The following is a 26,166-nucleotide window of genomic DNA, read 5'->3' as shown; positions in this document are numbered from 1 at the left end:
TCAACACATACTTTCCGGAATCGTCGGCGTTTGGTAAACCTTAGATTGGTGCCGCTGGCCAAGCATAGCGTGGGAGATATTGGAGATCACAGCCTCACGCAGCGTGGCGCCGATCATGATCTCCGCGGTCGTTCGCAATGAAAGGAAGCCGACAGGAAATGCAGAGCAAAGAGCACCAGAACACCGGTTGGCCACGGTTCGGTAAAATCTTTCGAGATTGGTGGTCTCACGCAACAGTAGTCTCACCAGCAATCAATCAGTTGCCACCTTCAATTCACTTGGGCAGCGGATGTTTCTCTGCGCCGGACAAGGGCATGGATGCGAATTATAACAGGGCACTTAACCTCCTGAAGAGTAACCCTCCGGAGGGGAGACTAGATATTCAGCTGTCTCATGCAAAGTATTTGCAACTAGAAAATGCATTTTTCAAATTGTATCCAGAGTCCCTGGAACTGCGGTATAGTATACTAGTTGCATATTTCCTTGTTCAGAAATAGCTGACGGTTTTCGCTGTTATAGGTACCCGTCATTGTCATACGACAGTTTCACCGAGACGGTGACGGTGGTGACGTGTCCCGGTAATATCCATGAATCTGCAGCAATAGACCTCCTTGGTCCAATCGTCGCACATGCTGAGGAATATCTGTCGACCTATAGTCTGGCATCTCGTATTGGATCTTATGGATCCACCACCACTGATGACTTTGAAGGCGAGTTTGAGGGGAGCACGAAGCAGCCAGATGGAGGAGTGAGGTATAGCGATCTGGATGATGACAAGGTAACAGTCGTTCTCGAGGCCGGGTTCAGCGAGGACTATAACAGCCTCTGTAGAAGCAAGAACATGTGGATCATTGGTCACGGTGTTAATGTCTATATATTGCTCTGTCTTACTGAGAAACCGCGGTTCAAGAATCCTACTACTGAGTACGGGGATATCGGAGATGTGAAATCTGCGATTAATCTAATGAAGAGCACTATGGGTGAGACGTTGGGTTTGAATCTCTCGAACAACCGCCATGCTCTATATTTGTACCGAGGCCACAAGTGGGCTGGGGAGCTGAAGGACGTTTTCATTGAAGTCTGGCGAGCTGGTACCAGTATTGCTTCTAGATACGTGAGTCGAATCATCAGAGTAACTTTGTGAGGCTAATTCTGACGTGCATAAATAACTCTGCAGTACCTGGTTCAAGATGGGCGCACCTGTGATGATCTCCCTACCACGCTTGGAATTAAGATAAGTGATTTGTTTCCGGATAATGCATGGCGAGCTGCACACATTCCAGACAAAGTTATTCCATTTAATGCGACTGTTTATGTCCAAACACTTATGGGGGCCATGCGCTCAACTGCAGGAGATCGCTTTACGAAGTTCATCAAAAAAGGAAGAGGAAGAGGAGGAGAAGGTGACTAGCGAATAGTGCTATTTGACAATATTTTCGCTTTACGACGCATCATTCTAGGTCACCAATATTTATACCGGACGTCACGTGGATGGTTCAGGGAACACCATGAAGAGGGATATCAAATATAATGTTAACTTAGCTTATTAACATAAGTTAACGTTATAAAAATATCAAATGAAACACACTATACTCCCGCGCCCAATGACATCTGCCATTTCTTAACAAATTTGTGTAGGAACCGTTTCACGATGGCATTGTTATATATGTACATGGTTCTCGCGTACAAGATTAAACATCCCTTGGGAGGTTCTTTGCGATTGGTAGGACAACTTTAGAAGCAGCAGGGTTACCTGCGCTTGACGAGCTGACTTTAGTTGGGCCTCCACGAGAACTTTTGCGCGACGTTCCGATAAATGTGCATGAGAATGATCATTGTGTATAAAATAGAATTGACCGGTTGACTGGCTCTTTAAAGGAGTATTTAGGCTCTTGGATATCGACAAGGTTCAGACAAAAGATTATGCGGATTGTGTAGACTTTATTCTATGTACATATGCTTTTTTTTTGCGGATTGCAACATGGTAGAGACGTCTAAAACTTTTCGGGCCAGACCTGCTTGACAAGCGTCTTCTTATTGACTAAGCAACCGTCAGTAATACCCCGCCAGTGCATAGGCTAAAGTACTTACCTTTTCCCATCTGATTTCGCGGAATCTGCTCGACGACCTTGAGCTCTTTGGGAATCTTATACCCGGTCAGGCGCTGCTTCAAATCGGCTTTCAAAACATCATATGTGATCGGCTTGACCCCCGCTTGCATAACAACCACAGTCGCAACCGCCTGTCCCCAGTCTGGGCTCGGCAGCCCAACCACAGCGCACTCGGCGATGCCAGCCAAAGACAAAATCTCCCTCTCGATCTCCAACGCCGACAACTTCTCGCCGCCAGATTTGATGATGTCCATCGATTCCCGGCCCTTAATCCACCAGCGGCCGGCGCTATCGACACCAGCGATGTCGCCGGTTCGGAACCACTTGCGCCCGCCCGCGTCAGTCACGAACGAGTTGCCCGTCGCCTCTGGTTTCCGCCAGTACTCTTTGAAAATCGTGGGTCCAGAGAGCTCGATCTCGCCCAGGACCTGTTCGTCGCCGTCCGGCTTCTTGGCAATCCAGTCCTCGGACTGCCACCCAACAGACTCATAAAGCACTTCCAAAGTGTCCTTATCCACCAACCGCGCATGCACCCCGGGCAATGGCTTTCCAACACTCCCGCTCGCCCGCTCGCTCTCTTGTAAAGGCTGGCTCAGCGCCATGCCGACTTCCGTCATGCCGTAGCGTTCGAGTAATTGCGGGTGTCCACCCGACAACTGGGCCCATCCGTCGCGAAGTGGGTCAGGCAATGCCGCAGAGCCGCACATGGCCAGATGCAACGACTTTGGGATGGCAGCTGTGATCGCGGCCTGTTTGTCAGGCGGAAACGAACGGTATTGGGTCGACAAACGGGCGTACACAGTCGGCACGGCAGTGTATACCGAAATCTTAGGCGCGCTCGCGTCCTCGTGCGCAAGTAAACCTAGTACCGGGCCGGCAGCAAAAGGAAATTGAAATACGACGGTCGCGCCGACGAAGAGCGGGACCAGCAATGCATTGAGGATGCCGTGGATGTGGTGGAGCGGGAGTGTATGCAGGATCGTGTCTGTCGGCCCGATTTGCCAGGCTTTGATGAGCGAAGATGCTTGGGCGTGCAGTGTCGCGTTGGGAATCACGACGCCCTTGGGGTTGCCTGACGTGCCCGACGTGTAGAGAATAATGCCGCTCGTGTTGACAGCATCAGAGGGGTCCTTCGCAATCGCGACTTCTTCTGAGTGAGGTAAGTCGATATCCTCGTAAATGACAAACTCCCGCCCATTGACTAGCGGTGCGAGCTTGTCCTTGAACCGCTCGGTTGAGACAATAGCGCAGCAATCCGAGTCGTCGAGCTGGTAAGTGATCTCAGGCGCCGTGTGCGACGGGCATAATGGCACGGCGATTGTTTCCGGCAATGACGTCGCCGCGAGCAGGCACACGAGGAACTGGTAGCTGTTTTCGCCCATGATCGCGATGCGCATGCCCGGTCCCAGCTTGCTAAGGACCGCGCGCCATCGGAAAATGTCGCGAAGTAGCGAGCCGAAATCGAACGAGTTGCGCGAAGTATTGTGAATGATGGCCGTTTTCGACGGCGGATGCGACGACAGCGCGGCCAGTAGCGGGAGGTTGGGCAATGTGGCCATTGATGCGCGAGCGAGCCTGTTCAATTGTCTATATTCCCGAAATTCTCGCGGCAGGTGTCTTGCGAACAAGCAGCAGGGCCGATAATGACACAGTGCCCAAGGCAAGCCAATGCGGGGCGCCATATTTTTGTTCCCTGTAGTCTCAACGGGTGGCTTGACTGAGGCTGGAGCTGTGTCGAGCTCTCTCCGATTATTCGACCAAGGACTTTTATCTGTTATCGCATACCGCCTGTTCCTTCCCCAACCCACACAAGAACACCAGACCCGGCCACCGCTTCACTAATGACGTCATCTCCTTTTTGTCTTTCTCCGCAAGGCACGCAAAATTCTGCCAACAAAAAGTCTATCGTAAATGCACCCTTTACACTGGACAGATATTGAGAGTTTCATCGATTGCTTCGAAAATTGTGTGTGTAATGGCGGCTAAAAGTTGCACCCAGCACCCTCAGCCCAGTCCGTCTAATCAGTACCGGGACCCCGGATTATTAGCCATCTCCACGCCGGAAACACGTAGCATGAAAATATTTCGAACGCATGTAAAGAATTCAGCCAAAAAAAAAAAAAAAAAAAAAAAAAAAAAAAAAAAAAAAAAAAAAAAAAAAAACTAAAAGTTAGTTAAAACAGTTTGAAAAAAGTAAACTCGGCAACGGGGAATTGAACCCCGGTCCCCCGCGTGCTGGTACAAATACCTGACAGGCGGAAATTCTAGCCACTAAACTATTGCCGACTCATTAAAGTAAACTCGGCAACGGGGAATTGAACCCCGGTCCCCCGCGTGCTGGTACAAATACCTGACAGGCGGAAATTCTAGCCACTAAACTATTGCCGACTCATTTCCTTTTGTGGCGGTAATCTCCTTGATAAACCTTGGATGGAACATCTATCGGGACCGGTTATTTATTGCTAGTTACGGCGGCTGATATTTGTTGTAAAGGACAACATACCGTTATGTGCGGCTCGTAATCCCAGAAGAGGAAGATTTAGCCTGTCCCAATACGTTTCTTCTTCAAAATACGCTCCCTGGTAATATGCCCCATCCTTTTCTACACAATGTCGCCCGTAGTTTAAACACGTTACAGCTCCTAAGTTAAGACCTTTAACTGAAATTTCAATCCAACAGATTTTCCAGCCATCCCATACGCCTAGCTGCTCCTAATATTATCATAAACGCTCTCCGAGTAATGCAAACAGTTCTTATCGCTTTTATCTAACCCATTCTGTCCGCCAAAGTCGTCAACCACGGCCCTAACAATGGACCTGTCACTCGAAATCGGCGCGTCCCCGCTCGACTCCCACCACATTACGCCTCCCAGACTATTATCTCTGATATACCTCGCTTTAATTTTTGAGCATTCAGGAGTATCGTAGGTAATCATTATCCGTTTGCCGGAATCATAGCTATACGACGCAATTGCTTGCCTATCAAAATATTCCCTCGCACCAGGACGGGGTAATACTTTGTAGTCAAATACACCGTTCTCCCACGTCCCGGTCCCGCCGTCACCCTGAAATCCATGCGCAGGACCGTCAGTGTTGCCAAAAGCTCGTCCGTATAACGGCATGCCCATAATCATTTTCGACGGGTGCACTCCGGCCTGACGGTACATCTCGATCGCCTTGTCAATAGAGTACTGATACCCATACACATTCGCCTGATGTCCCGCAGTCTTTGACCAGGTTGGCCCAGCAAAATCGTAGGCCATCAAGTTCCAGAAGTCGAGATATCTGTCCATCTCCGCGACCCTCATCGCATGAATATTCTCCGGTGCGCACGATGTTGCGACCGTCAACAAGAATCGCGGCCGCGTCGGCACGCGTAGTGCATACTCATCCAGCGCCTGTCGGAGTTCGCAGAGTAGCGATACGTAATCTGAGGCCTCTTGGCCCTTGGGGTACTCCCAATCAATATCCAACCCATCGAGACCCAAATTCTTCAACAATTCGACGGCCGACGAGACAAATCTGGTGCGACGCGCGGGATCAGATGCCACTGGCGCAAAATTGGGAGAATACGTCCATCCACCTATCGACAATAACACTTTTAACCACGTGTATTTCCGTTTAAGGATGTACAGTTGCTTGAAATTACCGTACAGGTTTTTGCCGGTATCGTTCCATGAATCGCCTTGAAAATGCTGATCGGTGTCCGACCATGTGTCCGACAGGTAGACTTCTCCTGTTTCGGGACGAATGTTGGCGAACGCGTAGAGAATGTGTGTTAAGTACTCAGCTGGAAGATCTGGGACAAAGTGCTTACGGCCATAGACGGCCCAGCTGGGGTAATGTTAGCATTGATCGGATCAGAACAGACTGCCCGCGAACCCACTTGACGAAGTAAATGAATGATTTCATGGCAATCTCGCAAATGTGTCAACTGCTAGTCAAGCCGACAATAGGAGTCAGTAAGAAATAGGAACTGCGGGAGGAGAAATTTAGTCGTTATAAATAAAAGTAGTCGGGGCTGAGCATGTGCGAACCCATCAGCCCCTGAACTTATAACTCCCAAGTGCTCATAATGGAGGCTTGCACGTTGTCGTACGCTGCGAAATACTTGGTCGCTTCGTTTACGGCCAAATTTTCATTGGCTATTGACTTATTGTCTGCGAATCATGATTCAGTCAGACTGGATGTACTGGCATCGACTGGCATCAATGGTCATTTCCTCTTCCATGTTGCCAGCCACCGGGAATAGACGCGCACCGATCTTTCTAGTGGCCCAGTATAATAACAGCAGCGTCTATCTAGCGTGTCCCTTAAATTGGTCCACTTGGCCGCATCCATGAAATCCATTTATATCTCTGTTTATTAGTCTGAAGTGGTATTATTTAAAACATTTGAACGACTTATACAATGCGCTCTACAATAAACTTAGAATTATTATACCTTGCATAGAAGACGTGTACTTATATAGGCGTGTGATGCATTCGTCGATGAGTAGGACGACTGCTTAAGTTTAGACTTCACCGCATCGATGGACATTGTTCCTTGTCGACCGCTATTTTGATGCCCCGCATTTTGCCATCTTCCCGCCTCCATTACGGCAATCGAATACTATAGAAATACAAAACGATAAATCACAGTCTTTATTACTTGGTATGGGATTTTACACGAGACACGCGACATTGCGCGTGTTCGTGCCAGGATGCAATGCAGCTCTATACAGCAAATTTCGACCATCTTCCCGCTTTTCGTCGTCGTTGGCATCAGCGCCGCCCGTAGCGGGCGAGACTGCATCGGTGAAATCAGACAAAGCTTCATCTGCATATGACAAAATTGCGTCGTGCCTTTACGACGTGGTTGTAGTGGGCGGCGGTATTTCGGGACTGACCCTAGCGGCGGCATTAAGTATGACCACAAATCAGTAGTATATTCTAAATTGCGCTAACGAATAAGAATCATCGCGATATACCTCACATCTTAGAATTGCTCTTGTTGAAGGGATGCCACTAGCATCAGTCAAATCGTGGTCTCCAGACCCTGACATTTACTCCAACAGAGTGTCGAGCATCACACCTGCATCTCAACAGTACCTGTCACAAATTGGTGTGTGGGATCATGTCCATACAGAGCGCGTGCAGGCGTATGATGACATGCGTGTCTGGGATGGTGTATCCGGAGCCAGGATCCATTTTGATGCATTCCATCTCGGGACTGAAGATGGCACACTTGCATACATGACAGAGAACCTGAATCTTCAGCACGCATTGCTCAGCCGGTTGGGCAGTTTATCGTCTGATCCTCCAGTCACGATTCTAGACAATACCAAAGTAGCGGAAATTACAAATGGTTACGAATTTGACGACGTCGATCTTTCATCCTGGCCGACGCTGAAGCTATCAACCGGTGACTCGCTAACTGCGCGATTACTGATCGGCGCTGACGGGGTGAATTCCCCCGTGCGAGCATTCGCGAACATTGAATCCCGAGGATGGGATTATAATCAACACGGTTTAGTCGCGTCATTGGAGATGGAGTGGGACGACCGGCAACGGATAGCATGGCAGCGGTTTCTGCCGACGGGGCCGATCGCGTTGCTCCCGATGCCAGACGGCAAAGCGAGTTTGGTATGGTCGACGACTCCAAAGTACGCTGCTCATTTGAAGAGTTTAGGCGCGGGTGCTTTTTGCACACTAGTTAACGCCGCGTTCAGGCTTGCAATGGTTGATTTGGACTATTTGATTTCTCGTGTGGATGAGGAGGAAATTAAAGAGGACTTCGAGTGGAGAGATGCGAGATTGCCGGTAGAAGCGGAAGGTCAGCAGTTCCCGGTACGTGTGGTCGAAGTCCAGAAAGGATCTAGGGCCAGCTTTCCGCTCAGAATGCGGCACTGTGATACTTATGTTGCACCACGGATCGCTTTGGTTGGGGACGCAGCGCACACGACGCACCCATTAGCTGGACAAGGTCTTAATCTTGGGCAAGGTGATGTAGCGTCTTTAGTTCGGGTGCTCGAGCGGGCAGTCCAGCACGGATCCGACATTGGAGACGAAGTCGTTTTACAAGCGTACTGGGCGGAACGATACCCAGTAAACCACGTGATGTTAGGTGTCGTCGACAAATTGCAGAAACTCTACTGCACTGATTTTCCGCCGATCGTGGGACTCAGAACTGTGGGATTGGAGGTTGTAGAGAGTTTGGATTGGGTAAAGAAGATGATCATGAGGCAGGCTGCCGGTTCGTCAGTTCTGTAGTTTGTAATTAGCTTGTATATACAGTGCTGCGTGGAAAATTCATAATGCCTTTCCGATGACGACATTATTAAGACCCTGTCCGCAGGGCATGACCGACTCTGATAATTGCTGTGACCGTCATCTCTCCACACTGATTTCCTTGTGACCCTGACGGCGGCATAAGTCGGTTCGGAGGCTTCGGCAGAATTTTGATTCGCCCGTGCCCATATCCAATCCCGTAATGTTCTATCGCGTTCTCTGCACCATAATAACTTATGGTCACTCTAGGAAAGTGTGGGGAGAGAGAGAGAGAGGGGGGGTGGGGGGGTGGGGGGGTACCGTTTCATAATTTTCCCGATCACCCGCAAGAGGATTTGACCAACCAGCGAAGCCCCCTTTACCGAGTACGCGTTTAACATACGGTGCGGTCAGGATGGCGGCGGTATTAGAATAATGTCCCTCTATGCAGCATGCCCCGCCACCAATTTACTGCAAAACAATGCCATTCAGCTGTGGAAAAAGAAGTCCCAACTGGTTGAATATCTGGCAACACTCTATGTGGATTGCAATGATTCAGCTTGAAATCGGCCTAATGTAGACAGCTGTCGACGAACAGGCACCTGTCGGACGTGCCAGGTAAACGAATTCGTCGTCATGCCTACTTGGAGAGCTGCTCCGGAAAAACTTCGGATAAACTTAAACTTACGTCACGCCGGCTCGTTTGATGACGCTAGCGGACTGAGCAATTTCCTGCTAGTCGGCAGGTACCCACCCTAAGGCCGAGTTCCGTTGCCGCTTCTGGTAGATTACGGTATTATCATTTGCACCGTATGAAGCGCTCATCTAATACAATATTACAGCATGGTGGTCGGCAGTACAGTAGAACCCCGTCAAGGCAATGTAATGTTTACAGCCATTTCATATCGGTTTAACGAGGCTATCGGCTTATTGGAATGGATTAATAGCCATGAGGCGAATGTTTACAGAAAATAGTATCGGCTTAACAGGGTAGTTGTCGACTCTGTATTACGACGTTGGAGCGCAGGTGGAGCGCAGGGCAAACTCCTTGACCTGAAACGCTAAATTACGTGCCTCGCCGTATTGAATGTTCCAGATCCGATACCGCCATATGACATATAGACATATAGACATATCGACTCTAATCCTATTGACAACCGGCCGCTCACTACCCAATCATTCAACCTGCAACTTTATAATTGCCTGCCAGAATGCTTATGACTATTAATGAGTTCCTTATAGCAAGAACGGAGCTGTGGCAAGTTTGGGGTGGTGGGGTGGTGGGGGTGGTGGGAGCCCCGGAAGAGGTTTTTCCGACCCGACGGGCTAGACTTGCACGGGATGACCCCCACCTAATTAGTCTAGCCGTATTTGGCCTAGGACTTTGCACTCGTGCCCCTTCGGATGTGACACACTAGCTGTATTAGGCAAAGTCGCTGTTCGAACCCTCCGGTCGGAGTAAACTTTTTCCAGGTAGCAATGCGACACCGCCGGCAAACTCAGCAACCCGCAAGCCTCGTATTCGAGTAGTGGGTTCGCCTGACCACACTCACGGCGCTTAGCTGTGTAGCATTGCCACTCGCTCTGGGGAGAATGGGGCCCCGGCCGCCCCGGCCCGCCCCGGGCATCCGCGGTCACACGGACAAGGTTCGCCGCTTGTGGGGAAGCAATCTGGAGGCGGCAGCAGTTGCAGCAGCAGTTGCAGCAGCAGTAGGTGGAAGCAGCTGCCCATGCGCATATAAAAGGCATGCCGTCCTCGCCGTTGCTACCGTTTACTCTGCACTGTTTCAATCACTCATTACGACACACAATGTTTAAGCTAAAGAAGACGGCTGTCGTAGATGACAAGCCACACGAGGGCTCCAGCTGGCCTGCCATTCTCGTCGGCTCCTTTGCCGCTTTTGGTGGCATTCTCTACGGCTACGACACTGGTTCAATTAACGGTATTATCGCCATGACCATGTTCAAGGAAAACTTTGCAACTCACCGCGACGCCGACGGCGCTCCATATCTCAAGTCAGGACAGACTTCACTAATAGTCTCACTACTGTCCGTGGGTACCTTCTGTGGTGCCATTGCTATTTCAATTGTTGGTGATATGGTCGGTCGTCGTTACTCGCTCATCGGCTCCTGCGCAGTCTTCTCTGTTGGCGTTATTCTGCAGTGCGCCGCGTCAGACATTCCCTTATTTATTGTCGGTATGTTATCGACTGCTTTCCTGTACTAAGGTTCTCCTTCCGTCTAACATGGGATAGGCCGTGTTATTGCAGGTTTTGGTGTTGGTCTTATCTCCGCCATCGTCCCTCTTTACCAATCTGAAGCCGCGCCAAAATGGATTCGTGGTGCGATTGTATCGGCCTACCAGTTTGCCATCACTATCGGTTTACTGATTGCCTCGATTGTGAACAATTCTACGAAAGATCGCACTGATACTGGGGCGTACCGTATCCCCATCGCCCTTCAGTTCGCCTGGGCCCTGATTCTTTCCATCGGTATGGTCTTCCTTCCAGAGTCCCCGCGTTACTATGTCAAGAAGAACAAATTGGACTCCGCTAGACGCTCTCTTGGTCGTCTCCACGCTCTTCCGCCAGACCATCCATTTGTCACCGAAGAGCTTCTCGAAATTCAGACCAACAACGAGTACGAGATGTCGTTCGGCAAGTCGTCTCTTATTGACTGTTTCAAACCTGAAGGTCGTCAACTCTACCGTATTTTTGTGGGAACCTCTGTCCAAGCTCTTCAGCAATTAAGCGGTATTAACTTCATCTTCTACTACGGAACAGATTTCTTCGAGAAATCCGGTATATCGAACCCCTTCACAATCTCGCTCGTCACCAACATTGTCAACGTCGTCTTCACTCCTCCTGGCATGTATGCAGTCGATAAGCTTGGTCGCCGCAACCTTCTTCTTATCGGTTCGATTGGCATGTGCGTCTGCGAGTACATTGTGGCCATTGTCGGCACGGCCGTCGATAGTGTCGTCTCAAGCAAAGTTCTTATCGCCTTTGTCTGCTGCTACATTGCCTTCTTTGCCTCATCCTGGGGTCCCGTCGCGTGGGTCGTCGTGGGCGAATCCTTCTCCCTCCGCACTCGTGCAAAGTCCGTTGCCATCTGTGCCGCGTCCAATTGGCTCTGGAACTTCGGCATCGGCTTCGCGACTCCGTACATGGTTGACTCCGGTCCCGGTAACGCCAATCTCGGTGCGAAGGTCTTCTTCATCTGGGGAACTTGCTGTTTAGCATCCATATTCTTTGTATACTTCCTCGTTTACGAAACAAAGGGCCTCACATTGGAACAGGTCGACGAGCTCTACGAGAAAGTTCCCAAGGCCTGGCAAAGCCCATCTTTCGTTCCATCGCTCGGCCTCGCTGAGGCTGATGCTGCGGCTGGTAATGCCGAGAAGCCAGAAATTGAGAACGTTGAGAAGGTGCCTCTCGAGGTCTAATTCGTGGTGTCTTGTTGAAGTCTTGTACATGTAATTTAGTTTTCGGTCGGTTTGCAGGGTTAGAGATTTTGCTGTTGGCCCAGATGGGACGGTTTGCATTGGCGTATTAGAATTGATATGAATGTATATAGACGCATAGAAATTTTAGAATGATCACTACATACGTTTGGTTTTACACCCTGTGACGACATTTCGCTGGTTGAATTCGAAGCGTGGTCGCGTTCGAAGTTCAGGAACGCCAAAATCATAATCGATAATGAACTGGATCTCTCAAAAATGCAATCTCGGTATGCTGGTCCTTAATAAGCTGCAGGGTATTAGCTAGCCAAAGACTTAGGTTCAATTTGGTAATTTTATAATCATTGCTCCTGCATCACATAACGTTAATATGCATATGACTTTGCGTCGCCGATTCATGGCTGAAAGGCAATTCTTCTTCATAGTGAAATCGGTAATATTGATATCGGTTGGCCATTCGAAGATTTAGTGACAGGCTGCGGCATCTATCTATCTGTGGGTGTTAATTTCCTGTGTCCAGTTGGCTCAATTGTCATACATCTAAACAGTCACATATGGTGCATTTGTGAAAATTATCGTGCAATTACACCTTCCTAACCCTTAAAAGTCGACAAATTGGTAAAGTTAGCGTTCTAACGTACGCACCTTGTCCTAATTTGTATTGATTGTATGGATCAATTGAAAGTGTCGTGGAACGCAGCAGAGAGAGCACCTTGTCGCTGACTGACTGACCTACGAGACCATTATTTCTCACATCGATCTGGTCAAGGTGTCTTATTATGTAATGCTTGTTACTTTCAAGACTTCGCGAAGGCGATACCGAGGTAGTTACTAGCTGAGACGCAAAACTGTCTGCGTAATGATTCCGCCTCTCTTAATTCCAAACATTGGGTCGAGGGTCAGAAGCAGTATTTACAATTTACTTACGGCACTTTCAAATCAGAAATTTTGGCATCAATTATCAAACGTCTCAACGCATTATTATGGTTTTTAACGCTCTCAGCTCGAGGCAACTTAAAATCAACGCGGCTACTACACACGCCTACCTACTGCTATCTAGGGCCGGGCACGATATCTTATCTACGGCGATACGGTATTGAGAAAATTCCTGCGATACTTGTGCATATTATCATTCAAATTAGGCAATAGGATATACGATTTTTGATGAATTGATGTTGAATATCGTATCGTAATAATCGTATCGCTGAGATTCCACGTGGGTAAAGAAAGCGCGATGAGATAGAAAGATTAAGTAATTAGTCAATTACGTGCCCACTAAAGTCCCCAGCATAGATATATATGGGTTAATAATGGAGGATCATGAGGCTTAACGCGATACTGATCGTGCGGGACCAGGCCGAGCCACATACCATTAGAACAGAGTCGGTGATAGCTCTCGACCGGTTGAAAAATCCGGTCCCGACCGCATGACCGAACCGGATTCGACCCGGAACGGACAGGTTCTTCGGTGGCTCGATTAGCCTGGACCGGACCGGTTTCTACAACACTATATTCAAAACCGGACCGTTTTAGAGAGACCGGTCGTTCTCACCATGTAAATGTAGATTAAATTTTAGCAATCAGGGGTCAGGAAGCAAATCTTATAAAACTGTGATTGGAGCAATGAATCTGGTTTGGTTTAACAAAGAACGTCGATACTAGCAATGCCCACCTTATATGAAGAGCATATCAATAGCTTTCTAATTTTCTGAGGACTGGGGTTTCTTACTTACAAAACCGGTCCAACCGGCCCTCGGCGATTCCAGACCGGACCGAATTTGAACGCTCGGCCGGACCGAACCGTAGCCGTCATTTCAGCCCCTCCCCCAGCCGGTCAAAATCACAGATCGATTTCCGGTCCTAGACTCGGTGAGTTCTGACGTTTGAGGGTTAGGTCTCTTTTTTGGATATGGGCGACATACGGGGCCACGCTAATTGGTGCCTTGCAAAACTCGAACCCGATCAAGTTCCAATCTTTTCGCATTACTGCCATCACATTGTTCAGGGTTGGGGCAGGATATTCGACACGCCGGTTAGACACATAGACCATTTACCTGATCATGTCGTGGTGGCGAAGGCCACAAGCGCCTGGTGGGCGCCGAATTCTTGTTAGCTGTCCGGTACCGCTAATCCATAATAACAATTCCGGCAATAGCATTGCTGGCAACTCGTAGGCTGGTCGACATAACACAGGAACACGTTTTCCGGTACCAACGATATATCCCTCATTTCTCGGAGTTTCAGGGTTAGGTGCTGTACACGGAGACCGAGCTGTGAAGTGACGACACGCTAACCGAAACCTGTTTCACCCGGTAGTTACCCGGTGCCACCGTCGCCGGTCGGTCCGTGTTAGGCGTAGTTCAGTTGAGATTGCCATTCCGTGCTCCGTGTTCCGTGTTCCGTGCGAGCCTCCGGGTCGCCTCTCGGTTCTGGTGCCATCGATTAGAAACGCAAAGTAGTACGAGGAGAGTGCGGCTCAAGTGGTGAGGCCAGCCAGGGGCATGACAGTGCACATGATGAAGCAGAGACGAAAGCCAGATTATTGCGCGCAGCCAGCTATGAAGTGTTGCACGTGATGGATGAATGTGAACGCGTCTAATCGAGATCAATTTTAAATGTGCCCTGTGATGTACTCTCGAATTTGGCGATCGACTATTATGATACACGAGACACGCACGCACTGGAATCGCCGCTAAACAACCAAACAAACACTCATTCACTTGATTACACGCGCCTTGCATCGCCGCCTCGAACTACGCTAACACGAATTCACGAGTCGCCAGACCGCGGGCTACGCCGCCTCACACTCTGTCTCTTCGCCAGACACGGGCTATTGCTGACTTCCGCGTCTGTCGTCCATAATTATCTCCACCTGATTGACACTGTGCTCGGTTCCAAGACTCGGGCGAGCGTAGAGAAAATTCGCGCTTGGATGCGTCCATTTCGCAAACTCGCAGCTAACATGATACACTGTAACACAATCGCGCTCGGACGGGTTTGGCCAGGCTCGTGTTCGCGCCGAGAACAACAAATCAGACGCGTCTCGCGAACTCGCATCCGACACGCGCTGGTTTCTGTGCCTCTCTCTGGTTATTAATATCTCCACCTGTCCCCGCTGCTGCTGTTGCCGTTCCCTGTCATCGTCGTTGCAAATACACGGAGAATGGATCCGGCGAGAGCAAAGCCGATTCCAGCGACGCGTTCTACATGGCCGTAAGAGGGGAGTCGTGACTGACTGAGATCCTCTTTAAACGCATGTGAGTACTTTTTGCAATTCGTACAATCTGGTCACACGGCTAACATTCAAAGGAAGCAGACGATGACGGGCAAAGCAGGACTGGTTTCAAGAACGGTGATGACCAAGCTTGGTCCATTACCAGTTCCGGCGACGCGTTCTCTACAGGGGGTGAGAGGGCAGTCAGGAACCAGGATGAGTCCAAGACGGCAAGAACCAAGCCACTTGGTCCCACTAGCGGTTCCAGCGACGCCTTGTCGACAAGGAGTCAGGAGGGGAGTCTGTGACAGGCTGAGATCCTCGTCAAGCAAATGCGAGCACTACAGGGGGTCAGAGGGCAGTCTGGAACCGGGATGAATCCAAGTCGGCAAGAACCAAGCCACTTGGTCCACTACCGGTCCCAGCGACGCCTTGTTGACAGGCGTCAAGAGGGGAGCCTTTACAGGCTCATAAGGAACAGTGTTAGGTTTTACCTCCGGGACTCTTTGTTTTCCCACTGGGTTTTTGTTTTTCCCGGAGGATTTCCCTACGCCCTTGTCCAAATGGATGTTCCTTTCTATAGATTCTTGTTGGGAGATCTATATGCGAGCACAGCCACTCGCCTTTCGGGGAAGGAGGGCGGTCTCGACTGTGGGCACGGGGAGCCGTCAGGCTCGCAAGGAACAGTGTTAGGTTTTTACCTCCGGGAATATTTGTTTTCCCACTGGGTTTTTGTTTTGCCCGGAGGAATTTTCCCTACACCTTTGTCCAAATGGATGTTCCCTTTAGATAGATTTATGTATGCGAGCACGTTCCTTGGTCGGCCGAGTTAACTTAGCCGTACGGGCCGAGGCGTGCGCTGAGCCTTGTCTCCTTGCCAGCTGGTCTTGCCAGGTGGCATGCAGGATGGAACCACCCGATCTCGGCATTTTGTTCCTAATGTTCAAAATCCGGGGTTTGGTGGCCGTTTAATACAAGTGTCGCCGGTCCATCAGATCATCAGATGCAGGGATAGTTCCGTAGAGCTAGTCCGGAGTGCAGTTAGTGCTGCTGCCTTTCTAGAGGATAAGTCGGTCCTGAAATGCCTTAATACTGTCTCGTGCGTTCTGGGCATGACTTCCCCTGTTTAGGTCGGCGCGGACGAAGACCAGACGTTTAATTACAGACTGCAGCGAGACTCATCGCCACAGCAGAGAAGCAGCATGAAGCCAGCACATCCTATACTTGTAATGATCTAGGACCCTATAAATACCCCGTACATCCCAAAACCGAAACTCCAGTCAAGCATCCCTAATGTATAGCAAATCTGGACGCATGCAGCACTAGCTTTCTTACGAGCGTACTGGAATCGAGCAGGCCAATCGGTGACAATGGTACGCCGCCTCCTCACCCAACATAGTCCACCTACAGTTCTTAAACAAATTCCCCGCATACGTCATCAGTCCAATCGTACAGTTCTTAGTCGACAAACTAGGTATCTCAGCTGGATCGCTTATCGCGAGCAACGTCTCCAAATATCTCTCCATATCCTCTCGCGCGTTCCATAACTCTGCCGGCCGGGACGAGTCGACACCATTTAGAACAGATTGGGCTGAGCTCACGGCTGAGAACTTGTCTGCGAGGTAGTCCAAATATTTCCGGCTGCAATCTTCCATTGCGTATCCGTATGCCCACAGCACCAGGCATGCGATATAGAGACACCATGGCCGATGTAGGACCACATCTACATCTGCTGAGTACGCTGGCTGTCCCAATAAAGCTCCAGAGACTAGCCTCGACGCATGCCAGACCGAAATTGACGCACCGTCCGACTTAGCCCACAGTTTCATGGACTCTTCTGCCCTTAACCAGTCCTGCGCACGAATGGCCCGACCCAGCACATTCGATAGGCCTGCATACACATGTAACTGCAGCACGTCCGTGTAAAGTCGAATAATACCCAGTCGATGCAGTGAAGATGACGCCAGAATAAACGGAATCCCACTAGCAGACGGGTTCTCAGACTCAGAAAGGTCGAAAGCGAGCTTCCACGTTTCGAAAGCTTTGTAGATTACACCACTCCAATCACCTGACATCGCTGCCGAGTCTTTGGAGCTCGTTTCCGTCGCAAGTCGACGTGAGGGCTCTGGTGTTTCGCGTGGCGTTGCGCGAGGTGATACGCGAGGCGACACGTCACGGGTTACCTCTGCGTCTTTCTTGTCCTTAGACGATATCCCTGAACAAGTATTAGCCTTACAGTTCTGGCAATCAATTTCATCAGAGTCGCACCGAACGATATTATGCCGCGCTGTCTCATAGTCCACGAGATAGAGAGCAACCCATGCAGCACGATATATCTCCCAAACGGATTCAGCCGTAACCTGTTCCACCCATGCGACATTACCAGCTTCAGACTCGAAACAAAACTCGGTCGTCGTTTCCGCGAATGCTTCATCATCGCGTTCCACGATTCCGAATCAGCCGCATTCCACATGTTATCATCGCATGGTAAATCTAAATATAATTCATTTGCATACAAAGCTGGGGTATGTCCAAACATTTCCGCGTGCTGAATATCGACAATAAATGCAAAGAATGCTGTGCGAATAGTGGTCTCGGTTTTGATCCATTGCTTCCAGCGACGTTCCGCTGCGTTTGTAGCTTCGTTCGAAGTCGAATCTTCGGTAAGCTCTGGATTGATAAGCGAACTTCCCCGGCGCATGAGTGTTATTAATGTACCGTGGAATACATGAGACATCTCGTGGAGGTGACGGTTCGCAGTTACTTTCTCAAACATCTCGCCGAGTAGGAGAGTCTGGAACACCCAGAGCTTTGCGGGTGGAACAAAGTCCGGACTCTACTGAAATATCAGCATATGATATCACTTCTCAGCAACGGCAGCACTCACACTATACACCAAAGTTCGCAAATTCAGATGAAGTCTAATTCCCAATTGAACTGACGTAATATCTTTATCGTACTTCATGCCAAGTGTAAACATAGCAACGAGAAGGTGAGGAGGAATATTGTTTGGATCAGATGTAGGTTTGTGAAGGATCGGATACTGAGGATGAAAGTGACGCCAATAAAGATGAACCCAAGATGAGACTGCATGGCAGTTCATTTGCGAATCGTCTACCAGTTCGGGCATCACGCTCTGTCAAAGAACCATCAGTAGACTTCAAAGCAATACAAAAGACAACAAGGTGCTTACCCTATATAGATCAAATATCCGAGAAAGAGCTTCTGGGGATACGATCTCACCGTTCTGCGGCGGCGATGGTAACGATACGAATCCAAACTCTTGCCCATTTGGATAATCACCGGCCCAGTCAGGGAGTTGCAACGACGCAGCCGTCCCGACCGAGCCTTCGCTTAAACTGGTGTCACCCGCAGAATGCTCTTCTAACAGCCAATTCGTAAACCGGTCATCAAATGGAAAGCTTGCAAAATCGAATAAATCTCGCTCTCCGAATACCGGCATCATATCTACCAGAAACGTATTATCTAATGCCACGCGTGATGGTGTGAGACCAGGCTGAATGCTAGGTGACGTTATTAGCGGTCCCAAATCAAGACTTGTCTCCGTTGTTCGCATATTCTCCGACAGAGCGCCTTCAGATACCTCGCTCGAACTCTGCACAGGTGGTATCGATGGTATCGGCTGTGATGCCTCTGTTTCTGAGTAGCGCCGAATCGTTTCGTCTATACTCCCTGTATCAATTGCTAATTCGTTGGACACGCCACCATTCTGCTGCGCGTTAACGTCGGACAAGACTGCTGAAAGTGGATTGCCACCAAGCGAAACGCCGATCGCCGACGGTGACAAGTTTATCCGTTGTTTTGGCAGTGGTTGCAGCGGTATTGGCGATGTTCTAACCGCACTAAAGCGCGCAGTCGCAATGGCACTTTCCGGAACCGTCCCAGTGTGCTCGTCGCTCAGAATACTTGACCGTCGATGAATAGTGGAAGGGGCCATATTTTCCGCAACAGAACTATCGCCAGCAAAGCTCGATTCGTCGTTTTCAGGTGAACTTCTGCAGTCTAATGAATCTGACACTTTTCTCTTTCGGCCACGATTCAGTCCTCCACTGGTGTGAGAGGGAATATGACGCCGTAGAAGATCGCCTCGCACAAAAGTCTTTGAACAAGTCGGACATATGAATTTCTTCGCAACAGGATCATCTGAATAAAGTATTAGCAGCCTCAACTAGATAACTCTGCATTGTTAGAGATTCTCATCGAACACCACTCACGATTCAGCTTATGTCGCGTCAAATGTTCTGGCCGATTATAGGACTTCTTGCACCCCTCAAAATCGCATACGAACTTGGCAGCTGTAGTAGCCGAAGTTCCTGAAGCAACAACCTTCTTGATATCAGCATTACTTGCGATCCGAGGAGATCCAGTATTGGGAGCGCTATCGGGGCTAGTGACAGTTCTGCCGTTAGCCCCAGTTGTGCGCCCATCCCAAGAATCCTTCCTAGAATTTGGGCCACAAGAGGCGGCACCGGTCACTAATATTGATGTATTCGCCGAGACCATAGCATTAAAAATTATAGTTGACAAACATTTAATGTTTCGACCTGATGTGGCGTCCTCCTATCAGCTTCCTTCTTCGGACGACCTTGGAGTGAATTTGCGGGGTCAATAACCCTGCGGAGCGGGAGGAAGCGCTGGCTTATTTCAGACCAAGAAATCACCTAACCCTATTCGGCAAACCTACTTCTGACCGTCGCGACGATGTATGCCACATTTATATTTGCCGAATGCCATTTTCACGAGCGGTGTTCACGGAAATAACGAATAATTGAAGATTTCTTGCTTATTAATGCGAATACAAAATAAAAAATCTTATTCTTTAAATTATTCGTAATATTCGTAAAATATTGAGATCACGCCTCCCAGGCCAGCTTCACCTATTAACCCTGAAACCCTAATACAGCTCTGGATTTTGCGAACAGCGCAAATGCTATGACATGGTCACGCCGTGTCATAAGCCAATGGAGCTCGCTAATGGAGCTCGATGCCAACCGAATTCCATGTCAATTCGACGAGCTGCTGTTAGGCGGCCAGTGAACGAAAAGTGAGTATAAGTTAACGGAGAATTCAACCGTCCCGTTGACGGAGAGATCTCACAATTAGTGTCAGACAATACATGACGCTACTTATAGTACGCAATAGTCTCCAATGGATTGAAAAATAGAATGACGCGACGTAGCGCGATACAAATGCCTGGATTAAAGTTTAGCTGTGGGACTAGCTTCTTGGCAAATTACGAATAATATATAAGTTATTCATCCTATTACGGTTAGGAGTCGTTATCTTTGCCATGCTCATCTACAGCTTGGCTTGCCTCTTGACGTCACGCACATTCATCCTCGCTGGAGAGTTCAGCCGACACTACCTGCTAGAAACAGCACTTCACAGCATCTCCAACCTGATGTGCTCTCTGTCCTTAAGGACACACAGCTTCCCAGAAAGGGCCATCCTATAGGAACTCCGAGACTGTAGATGTCAGCTGAGATCATCCAAAAAGTTTCTGACCAACTAGAAAGTGAACAAGATCGGACGCAATTGGGGCAGGTGTCCTAAATTATCGGACTAGCAGTCGTCGCAAGAGAAGGCGGATGTGTATTAACCCAGACGACCAATACTATTGAAGAAATGGCAGAAAACGATGCTGTTGACGATATCGCTCTGGAAGATGACGAAGCGCCCCACAACCATGACGAAGATTCTATTTTTGGGGCAATGTGAGCCGACGCACTGTCGCTCCTGTAATCATGCAACACAGCCATGGTAATTGAGAAACGTTGGAGGAATTGAGGTTTGTGAGAGCTCGCAATGTAATCATTTGATTCTAAAAATTTGCTAGGTGTGGCGTTCAGCATTTCAATACAACCCATTTTGGGGGCGATGGGTACGAAACGTCTACTCTACGCTATCCCAAAGAGGATTGGTTGGTAACGGCCACATGAATCTCCAGAATTTACAGTATATTCTACAGTGTGCACCAACGCTCGCTCGTGCTCACAAACCTAGCCGGCCGACGACTGTGCCGTAAACGGTACTGAACCCCGTGACGAATTAATTCCACTTGCTAGTCTATATCTGGAATAATTAGCTGAAAACTATTTACCGGGCCGTATTTTGTATATATTCACTGATGATCGATAGCAGCCATGATCTCGGAGGCGTTAAGTAGCATTAGCTACAAGCCAAGAAGATTGATAATTTTATTGACCATATTCTCCCTTATCTTGAAGTGTTCAGCTATTACAGCAGATTATGCAACTAGTTTATTTATGTTGGTTAATGGAGTGCTTGACTTAACGACGAATGACACTGGAATAGTTTACATCAATTCAATAGACACGGGAATTCTTACGGCCTTTGACTATGAAAATTTGGAACTATATACTGGTGATAATTATTCAAAGCTATCTAATGTCGTCGATATGTCTGCAATCGCATCATATAAGGATATGATAGGTGATATGATATTCCTGTACAGCTACGTCGCGTATAACGGTTATCATGAGCCTATGTCCATGACTATGGATTCCGATTTCGCAGGGGATGTATTGGAATTTATACAGACCGGGGTAATCAATGTAGATTACACGTATATAATCACCAGGACAGCAGATGAGACTTTGGCGAGTTCCTACACAGACTTGTCAAGTCAGAGTAACTCAAGTATGCAGATGTTGGCATAGAGGCAAAGGCAGTACTAGTAGCAGTCACCGTGCTGCATATAGGACAGCATGTGAGCAATCGTTCCAATGGTTGAATGAAAAATATACAGTATTTGCGACGACACCGAGATCGTATTGTAATGAATGCATCATTCGATTGGAATACGGTTTGCTATCGAGAATCTGGGGAGGTTTGTTGTGTGATGGGTTTCTTTTGTATACGGTATTTGATAAGCGGGTTAGTGAATTCCTTGTGTCGTATAAAAACAAAAAATAGGTATAACTTAGTCTAATATAATAAATTCTATTGCGGTAATATCTGCAATACATGTCAGAGAGCACCGGGAGTGAAGTGAAGTGAAGCTTCTTGTCTAGAAGATTGCAACTCGCCCCACTCGCCACATGTCTGGTCGTGTTACTCAATTGTATTTGCAATTTTGCATTGCCGTTTCTGCCCTGGGTTAGCAGAATTTACTGAGTGAATTAGAATCAATAGCTCATTGCTTGCGATTTGACACTATGCGCGACGGCCAATGAATGTTGGCCGGGTATACGGCAACGCGGAAACCAGCGGGCCGGGAATTTTAACAGGCGCCGAACATGCGCAAATCTAGTCCTGCAGTCCGTCGATGTCCGAGTATGCGCCGTATGCAGCACCAACACATCTTAAGACTTTCATGCCTGACATTATTTGTCTCGCGGCACTTTCCGGTCACAGATGTACTGTACTACCAATGCACCGACTAACCCATTTAATGAGTAGCTCTTACTGAGTATAATTGATTAGAATAGCCAGGTTCATTCGAATGTGTCATGCCACCTGTAACAAGCATAAACTAATGTGCACATGCCGAAAGTTAACAGAGAAGTTTTCCTGTAGCTAAACATCGCCGAGTTCAAATTAGAGCTGTTCACAGATCTGACCGCTATTCATAACGTGCATTTACGTTGTTCATTCCGCATACACGCTTTCGGGTTCTCGCTCGTGGGTTGAACAACGCCGCTTTTTGCAGCAATATTAAGGTGGCATGAAGTTTGAATCCTTGTCGCCACCTAGGCAAAGAGTTTGGTCATCAGATGGGCGGGCTTTAGTCGCGAAGGAATAATTCACAAGCTAAAACTAGCGACTGTCGACTTCTCAATTAGGTAATTCAATTAGAATCAAGAGACTTCCTCTTTGTTTTGGCGTAATGGAAGCACAGTCAGCTCTGGAAGCCATGAGATCCAAGACGGAACTACGGAAAGAAGCAATGGCCGAGCATTCGGCGCCGGGACAGTATACTCTAAGTCAGCAGTTAGTCGCTAGCAGATTCGGCTCGTGCGAACTCTGCCGCAGCACACATATAAGCGTATATGACACTGACCCCGCGGTACTCTCCGGTCCCTGGTGTAATTCGAAGGCACCAACTGACGTTGAATTTACTTAGTATCGCTACTCAAAATTAAGATTCCTGTAGTCTATGGCTTTCGTGACATTAGTGCTCACTTAAGGTCACTAACTGTGAGAATCATACATTAATCCTCCTCTTCCTCCTCTCTTCCTTCTCTACCACCACCTTCTCCTCCTCTTCTTCCTCTTCCTTTTTTGATGAACTTCTTAAAGCGATCTCCTGCAGTTGAGCGCATGGCCCCCATAAGTTTTTGGACATAAACAGTCGCATTAAATGGAATAACTCTGTTTGGAATATGTGCAGCTCGCCATGCATTATCCGGAAACAAATCACTTATCTTAATTCCAAGCGTGGTAGGGAGATCATCACAGGTGCGCCCATCTTGAACCAGGTACTGCAGAGTTATTTATGCACGTCAGAATTAGCCTCACAAAGTTACTCTGATGATTCGACTCACGTATCTAGAAGCAGTACTGGTACCAGCTCGCCAGATTTCAATGAAACGTCCTTCAGCTCCCCAGCCCACTTGTGGCCTCGGTACAAAAATAGAGTATGGCGGTTGTTCGAGAGGTTCAAACCCAACGTCTCATTCATACTGCTCTCCATCAGATCAATCGCAGCTTTCACATCTCCGATATCCCCGTACTCAGTAGTAGGATTCTTGAAGCGCGGTTTCTCAGTAAGACAGAGCAATATATAGACATTAACACCGTGACCATCGATCCACATGTTCTTGCTTCTACAGAGGCTGTTATAGTCCTCGCTGAATCCGGCCTCGAGAACGACTGTGACCTTGTTGCCATCCAGATGGCTATACCTCACTCCTCCATCTGGCTGTTTCGTGCTCCCCTCAGACTCGCCTTCAAAGTCATCAGTGGTGGTGGATCCATAAGATCCAATACGAGATGCCAGACTGTAGGTCGACAGATATTCCTCAGCATGTGCGACGATTGGACCAATGAGGTCTAATGCTGCAGATTCATGGATATTACCGGGACACGTCACCACCGTCACCGTCTCGGTGAAACTGTCATATGACAATGACGGGTACCTATAACAGCGAAAACCGTCAGCTATTTCTGAACAAGGAAATATGCAACTAGTATACTATACCGCAGTTCCAGGGACTCTGGATACAATTTGAAAAATGCATTTTCTAGTTGCAAATACTTTGCATGAGACAGCTGAATATCTAGTCTCCCCTCCGGAGGGTTACTCTTCAGGAGGTTAAGTGCCCTGTTATAATTCGCATCCATGCCCTTGTCCGGCGCAGAAGAAACATCTTTTGATTCCATAACGGGCGTCGGCGCTGCCCCCCAAGTGAACCAACGCTTTTGGCAACAGACTGTGGGTTGGTAGGACTACTGCGCGTGAGACCACCAATCTCGAGAGATTTTACCGAACTGTGGCCAACCGCTGTTCTGGTGGCTCTTTTATCTGCATTTCCTGTCGGCTGCTGTTCATTGCGAATGACCGCTGAGATCATGATCGGCGCCACGCTGCGTGAGGCTGAGTCTGTTAGTGGATCGTGGTCTCCGCAAACGGCATCCATGACGTAATGGATGATTCCTGATAATATGGGTGGTGATTACGAAGGGAACGCGACACAGGAAGCGAAGATCGCGAGAACTGTTCGAACGCAGACAGCTTTGTTTATTTATCTGCCGCACATTTCAAATTGGACCGGCCGCGGCGTCATTCGTGCGATGTTTCTACTCTTCTCTATCCAAGGCAAGGGTTTCTGTCTCGAGCCGAAGCAAGTCAGTTGGCAGTGATATTTTATTGTCCCATATAAATAAGCGCACCGTAGCGTATATTTAAGGGCAAATATCAAAAATGCCACTGAAATGTTTCGAAATATCAGAATTCAGAAATGCCACGGGACGCGTACTATGGAGGTTTAGGGTTGCACTCGCACAATCAGAGATTCGTGGAGCTTCATGCGCTATTCCTGGAAAGTTTATTAAACAACAGTATACAGGTCATAATTGTGAGGGCCGGGTCTCTGTTGTTAACTTGTTATCTCTTAGCTTGTGCTGTTGGCGTTACTAGAAGCTGAAAGAGAATTTGATTGGAATAGTGAAAGTAATATAATGCGGGTGGTTCTTTGACGATTATAGTAAAGCGTTGAGTCAAATTTACAATGAGCATAGAATGTAAGGTTAAATGCAAAGTGTATTCTTCTTGGTTGTTCCAGTGGCAATTTTGATATTGATATTTGCCCTATATTTAATCCTTACTCTTGCATCCTTCGTCTTGTATTCTATAATTTAAGTCGCAACTGTACAATGTTATTATTCCTACTCCATTTTTGTGTCTAGGCGCTAGGGCAAATTGTTTGCGGCTGTAGGCGGGCTAGCGTCGGTAAACAGTGTTTAGTACCACTAGTCCGAACACAATGACGAGACTATGGGTTGCAAATCCGTCGATTAAGGCTCCTCCATCTGACCACAACACTGCCAGGCGATTCTCCATATTGAGAAACGCGCGGCAGACGAGAGAGCGAATAGCCACCCCACAGCGAGCAGCATGTGGTGGCCGGGGCGGAAGGAGCCAGAGATTGACCGTCCGCAGCCTAGTTCGCCTCACACTCGGACAAAGAATCCCATTCTTCTCACTCGAGACCTTCCTGGAATCATGCGCGCTGACAGGAACAGTATTGGTATGCGGCGGCTTCTATTTCCGGTATCTGCGCCGGTTTCAGACCGCACTGAGCATCGCAATCGTTCTACACGCGAGGTCGCACGCTCTCAGGGCGCGTTGTTTTTGTAGGTGACGGCGACAATTTCAGGTTATACCACACGGCCGGAGGCATTTTTGGCGGATGGGACTGGTTGTCAATACACCGCTCACCGTTGTACAGTGGCCCAAATCCACGTCGTTGGGGTGCTAGTTGGCGCGGAAGTGGTTGACGTGGTATCCGGCAAAACACCTACTACGCGATGTTAACATTTGAAATATCTTCAGAAATAAACTGGTCGCGCCGGTGCCGGTCGTTACGGCTCAAACGGCTGCATGCTCCCTACGTTGTCCTCGAGCAAACCCCATCAAAAAACCACT

General features: G+C 48.5%; 9 protein-coding genes and 2 non-coding genes across 11 annotated transcripts; 5 read left to right on the top strand and 6 right to left on the bottom strand.

Annotated features, from left to right (window-relative positions):
* The first annotated feature begins 1 nt into the window (after nt 1).
* On the top strand, nt 2-1,549 carry POJ06DRAFT_44226 (uncharacterized protein). Its single transcript, XM_056191036.1, has 3 exons — nt 2-457; nt 520-1,114; nt 1,178-1,549. The coding sequence occupies exons 1-3, from the start codon at nt 138-140 to the stop codon at nt 1,409-1,411; spliced, it is 1,149 nt and encodes a 382-aa protein (XP_056040227.1). The 5' UTR covers nt 2-137; the 3' UTR covers nt 1,412-1,549.
* A 445-nt stretch (nt 1,550-1,994) lies between these two features.
* On the bottom strand, nt 1,995-3,670 carry POJ06DRAFT_283946 (uncharacterized protein; the record flags this gene model as incomplete). The annotated part of the gene is made up of 2 exons (XM_056190142.1): nt 1,995-2,041; nt 2,092-3,670. The coding sequence occupies 2 exons, from the start codon at nt 3,668-3,670 to the stop codon at nt 1,995-1,997; spliced, it is 1,626 nt and encodes a 541-aa protein (XP_056040226.1).
* Nucleotides 3,671-4,309: 639 nt separating this feature from the next.
* On the bottom strand, nt 4,310-4,397 carry POJ06DRAFT_t85. The gene has a single exon. It is a non-coding gene; the product is annotated as a tRNA-Asp (tRNA).
* A 14-nt stretch (nt 4,398-4,411) lies between these two features.
* POJ06DRAFT_t84 lies at nt 4,412-4,499 on the bottom strand. The gene has a single exon. It is a non-coding gene; the product is annotated as a tRNA-Asp (tRNA).
* A 56-nt stretch (nt 4,500-4,555) lies between these two features.
* Nucleotides 4,556-6,150, bottom strand: POJ06DRAFT_44189 (glycoside hydrolase superfamily). Its single transcript, XM_056191033.1, has 2 exons — nt 5,997-6,150; nt 4,556-5,944 (listed from the first exon to the last, which is right to left on the bottom strand). The coding sequence occupies exons 1-2, from the start codon at nt 6,020-6,022 to the stop codon at nt 4,813-4,815; spliced, it is 1,158 nt and encodes a 385-aa protein (XP_056040225.1). The 5' UTR covers nt 6,023-6,150; the 3' UTR covers nt 4,556-4,812.
* Nucleotides 6,151-6,564: 414 nt separating this feature from the next.
* Nucleotides 6,565-8,395, top strand: POJ06DRAFT_44194 (uncharacterized protein). The gene is made up of 2 exons (XM_056191034.1): nt 6,565-7,015; nt 7,064-8,395. Exons 1-2 carry the CDS (start codon nt 6,766-6,768, stop codon nt 8,359-8,361), a joined length of 1,548 nt encoding a protein of 515 aa, XP_056040224.1. The 5' UTR covers nt 6,565-6,765; the 3' UTR covers nt 8,362-8,395.
* A 1,652-nt stretch (nt 8,396-10,047) lies between these two features.
* POJ06DRAFT_263381 (general substrate transporter) lies at nt 10,048-11,967 on the top strand. Its single transcript, XM_056188866.1, has 2 exons — nt 10,048-10,556; nt 10,614-11,967. The coding sequence occupies exons 1-2, from the start codon at nt 10,106-10,108 to the stop codon at nt 11,801-11,803; spliced, it is 1,641 nt and encodes a 546-aa protein (XP_056040223.1). The 5' UTR covers nt 10,048-10,105; the 3' UTR covers nt 11,804-11,967.
* Nucleotides 11,968-15,701: 3,734 nt separating this feature from the next.
* On the top strand, nt 15,702-16,016 carry POJ06DRAFT_263379 (uncharacterized protein). Its single transcript, XM_056188865.1, has one exon. The coding sequence runs from the start codon at nt 15,837-15,839 to the stop codon at nt 16,005-16,007; it is 171 nt and encodes a 56-aa protein (XP_056040222.1). The 5' UTR covers nt 15,702-15,836; the 3' UTR covers nt 16,008-16,016.
* Nucleotides 16,017-16,036: 20 nt separating this feature from the next.
* Nucleotides 16,037-19,777, bottom strand: POJ06DRAFT_263375 (fungal-specific transcription factor domain-containing protein). Its single transcript, XM_056188864.1, has 5 exons — nt 19,271-19,777; nt 18,229-19,199; nt 17,923-18,171; nt 17,304-17,871; nt 16,037-17,250 (listed from the first exon to the last, which is right to left on the bottom strand). Exons 1-5 carry the CDS (start codon nt 19,557-19,559, stop codon nt 16,367-16,369), a joined length of 2,961 nt encoding a protein of 986 aa, XP_056040221.1. The 5' UTR covers nt 19,560-19,777; the 3' UTR covers nt 16,037-16,366.
* A 999-nt stretch (nt 19,778-20,776) lies between these two features.
* On the top strand, nt 20,777-21,748 carry POJ06DRAFT_44115 (uncharacterized protein). Its single transcript, XM_056191032.1, has 3 exons — nt 20,777-20,844; nt 20,893-21,084; nt 21,195-21,748. Exon 3 carries the CDS (start codon nt 21,200-21,202, stop codon nt 21,734-21,736), a length of 537 nt encoding a protein of 178 aa, XP_056040220.1. The 5' UTR covers nt 20,777-20,844; nt 20,893-21,084; nt 21,195-21,199; the 3' UTR covers nt 21,737-21,748.
* Nucleotides 21,749-23,230: 1,482 nt separating this feature from the next.
* Nucleotides 23,231-24,401, bottom strand: POJ06DRAFT_271793 (uncharacterized protein; the record flags this gene model as incomplete). The annotated part of the gene is made up of 3 exons (XM_056189524.1): nt 23,231-23,500; nt 23,587-24,157; nt 24,220-24,401. 3 exons carry the CDS (start codon nt 24,399-24,401, stop codon nt 23,231-23,233), a joined length of 1,023 nt encoding a protein of 340 aa, XP_056040219.1.
* Between the last annotated feature and the right edge of the window lie 1,765 nt (nt 24,402-26,166).

Source organism: Lipomyces tetrasporus (genome assembly GCF_029532465.1).
Source record: "Lipomyces tetrasporus strain NRRL Y-64009 chromosome Unknown POJ06scaffold_13, whole genome shotgun sequence".
Lineage (NCBI taxonomy): Eukaryota > Fungi > Ascomycota > Lipomycetes > Lipomycetales > Lipomycetaceae > Lipomyces > Lipomyces tetrasporus.
The sequence above is the reverse complement of the archived record's forward strand: the minus strand, read 5'-3'. Positions and strand labels throughout refer to the sequence as shown.